This window comes from Eimeria mitis, genomic scaffold, assembly GCF_000499745.2.
Source record: "Eimeria mitis Houghton genomic scaffold, Emh_scaff5708, whole genome shotgun sequence".
Lineage (NCBI taxonomy): Eukaryota > Apicomplexa > Conoidasida > Eucoccidiorida > Eimeriidae > Eimeria > Eimeria mitis.
In genome coordinates, this window is record NW_024015586.1 from 1 (window position 1) to 3421 (window position 3421).

The 3421-nt window shown below is 50.5% G+C and overlaps 1 protein-coding gene across 1 annotated transcript; it reads right to left on the reverse strand.

The window, feature by feature from the left end:
• Nucleotides 1-146: 146 nt before the first annotated feature.
• On the reverse strand, nucleotides 147-3223 carry EMH_0083670 (uncharacterized protein; the record flags this gene model as incomplete). Its single annotated transcript, XM_038022847.1, has 4 exons — nucleotides 147-406; nucleotides 713-1096; nucleotides 1334-2406; nucleotides 2547-3223. 4 exons carry the CDS (start codon nucleotides 3221-3223, stop codon nucleotides 147-149), a joined length of 2394 nt encoding a protein of 797 aa, XP_037878701.1.
• Nucleotides 3224-3421: the final 198 nt, after the last annotated feature.

Here is a 3421-nt window from a genome sequence, read left to right on the forward strand (position 1 = left end):
TGTACACATGCATGCAGCCGCACCCACCTTGGCGTTTTCTGCCGTGCCTTTAGTGTCAGCCTATAGTGACGACACTAATAATAAGAATAGGAACAGTAACAAGAATAAATATAAATATAACCGTTCAGCATGGGCCCAGTCACAGCTCACCTTTGCAAAGGGGAAGCCACTACAGTGCTATCAGCAGGAGAAGAGCCATGCTGCTCCATTGGCGGTTGACAGAGGGAAAGGAAAGTCTGCACTAAGTGGTTGGCCTCTCTAGTGCACCCCTGCATAACCTGCGAGTACTCGTTGCAGGCACACGTCGTGGCACTGGCGAGGGGTGGCAGATGCGCCACAATAACTGCCAGGAGAATGCCCATAATGTTGCTCAAAATGCGGGTGGTCGCCAAATAGTCCTGCTCCCCTACAGCGAAAGAAGCACAAAAACATATGCATGTCAATACCGTGTATGCGACGAACGAACGCAAATAGGCAAATGCAGTCCTATTCCAGATTCACTTCCTGAGCCTCCCTAGAATAAGGTGGTTTTCCAATAATAAGGCAGTAAATGGATGTCAGCTTATAGCCAGAGGCAAAGATGAGAGTGTACGATAGCATATAATTCTATGCTTCACTGTTTCTAGCTGCACGGTTCCCACCTGTCAAGCCCCCCAATTNTACGATAGCATATAATTCTATGCTTCACTGTTTCTAGCTGCACGGTTCCCACCTGTCAAGCCCCCCAATTCGCCTGTTGCCAAAGTGACAATAAGAGACTGCGTGTAAGTGAAAACCATTCCTGAGTATCCCCACTTCCTGCTAAAACCATCGAGGGGGTGACGGGGGTCAGCAGATGCGAAAATGTCGACGAACACCGTCACTGAACAAAACGTGATGAGGGCTGCTAAACTTGCGCCGAACAACTTCATTCCCAGCCAACCGCAGAAGGAACCTAACAATATACCCAATGTGCGGGCAAGACCCCGATGCACAGTCCCGTTATATGTTGTTTGCAGTACTGTAAGATAGCCCAGTAGAAACCAGGGTACCATGCGCGTGGCGATCCCCTGATTGGATATGTCCAAAATAATAGGATTCTCTGTCACTTTGACACCTGAAACAAACAAAATATCTCCTCCAACGCATAACTACCAACCCTATTTCAGAGCCTTCCCATAGGCCCCAACCTTACAAGCAAGTCACCATACGTGAGCTAAGAAAATGGATAACAGCAGCTCCCCCTAACGAATTCTATTGATCATGAATCGTCTGCTGGTTAGTTTGCTCGGTAATGGATTGCTAGCCCCTGCCACGGGCTGAGCGACGCTCTCCACTGCTAGCCTGTTCTTACCCCAAGAGTACTGAAGGAATTTTGGGAAGCAGATGCCGCAGGAAAATATGATAATGAGGGGAATGACCAGCTTTATGACATACCAGACCTCTGGGTCCCTCCACCATGCGCCCGGACCCCTCCACTGTCGCCGCCAAAAAGCTAAAGCCCTAAGGGGAGCAACAACAAGTCGCTGGGCGTGGACTCCAACTGGCAAAAAGGGGAAGGCAGTATTCATGAGGAGCCCATGCAGAGTATTGGTTTGCTGTGCTTTGCTCAACGCACACACTGCTCGGCTGAGCCACAAGGGCTCCGAATAGCCGGCTTGTACGAAGCCAGTGACAGCAATACCCACGGGAAGGAGCTCCATTGCCCGTTGAAGGGACTTTCGGCGGTTCGCATATCTGGACTCTTTTGCAGGATTTACAACAGTGGGTTCTGAGTCAGCGACGGCAGCGCTGTCGGCCTCCAGCTGAGCAATTGCATATTCTGTGTTTACTTCTGATGGGCGGAATACTTCCAAGGCCAAACGGCGCATTTCGCCTTCCAGGAGAGACATCTGCTCCATCAGCTCGTCTGACTTCTGTTTGGTTTTGGAGGGAGAAAATATTGAAGGAAACGTAGTTAGGAGCTCCTCGCACAGCTCGTACATCCGTATGCATTTGTCCAAAAGGGCCTTGCCAGCAGAGACCAGGGTGGGATTAAAGTTCAAGCTGCCAAATGCACTATTGCTTTGGGGACGGACCATCAGCTTCAGCACGTTTTGGGTCTGCAAGCAGCACTGAATCAGCCTCTGTCGCACTTCGTCAAGCTCCTTCATGGTCCATACGCCAGGGCCCGGGTACAGCAGGAAGGGCTCCATTCCTGATAGCAGCGTGGCTTTCTGAGTCTCTAGCAGACTCAGCACGACATCGTCAAGGGCACGAACAGCCCCTCCATCGAGGCTGTCAGCCTCTGCTTTCGACTTCGCTGTTCCTCCCCTCTCCAGATCACTACGCTCTTCTCCGTCATACCCAACCCCATCCACAACTTGCAACGCCTCCTCGCCTTCCGTACCCATTGCCTCCAGCTTATCCTTTGCTAGGCGCAACGATCTGTAAGGTACAAAAAAAAATCAACAGTGTGGAGGCNGGTTTCTTATAGATAAAGCTGAGTTAATAATAACTTAGTGTATTCCATTCCACTATGAACTGATATTTGAGCTCTTAAATGGAAAAATGTGGTGATGACTTACTTGCGGATGGCGCTGCACGCGTTGGCCATTTCTCGTACTACAACATCGCGCTGCCGTCTGATTGGTGGCACCAACATGACTAGAAAATACACTGCAAACCCGAGGAACGCAAATATGATGAGGTTTCGAAGCATTCCGATGGACCCGGAGGCAACCCAAAGGGCCTTGATGAACCACGGGCCAGGCCTTGCGCCAATAGTTATAGCTTCTCCGCTCACGCCTTCTACGAAAAAGGGTACGTCGTACATCCAGTCCTGGGGAAGATCCAGCCCTGCGTTTCTAGGCACTTTATGCTCAAACTCGATAGGCGCTCCCCCAGGGAAGCTACCAAGAACAGTCAAGTAGAGACCTAATGCTTCTTGGGGAGGGAGTTGCGTGTCTGTTGGGACGGACGGAAGTTGAACGTTCAGAATTCGAGCAACGAGAAGCAACAATCGCACAGCCGAGGGTTTCGTTAGTACGGAAACGAACTCTACTGCCTTCTCGCGAGAAATCAGAAGGAAGCTGGAAGCTGCAGTCAATATGTCGTCAATGCTGCTGTTCGCCACAAACGCCTTCAGAGCAGCGTATCGCTCAGGTGTAAGGACTATGCTGATTCCTCCAGATGCATAAGGGGAGGCGATTAAGGTTGCCAAGGGTACGGCGTACAACAGTACGTAAGAGCCGATGAGGGTCATATCCTTCGTCTTGGTGGTTGTCAAGAACGACGACCAGAGTACGAAAATGGAGTAGAGGACAATACAGAGTGCTTTTCCACCACTGCTCACCAACAAAGACGAAACTAGCGTAGTCGCCAGAGCACAAGCCAACAAGATACACGACAGGCCTGCGAAAAGAATGATCACTGCTGAGCTTAGCATAGGGGGTGCCAGCGT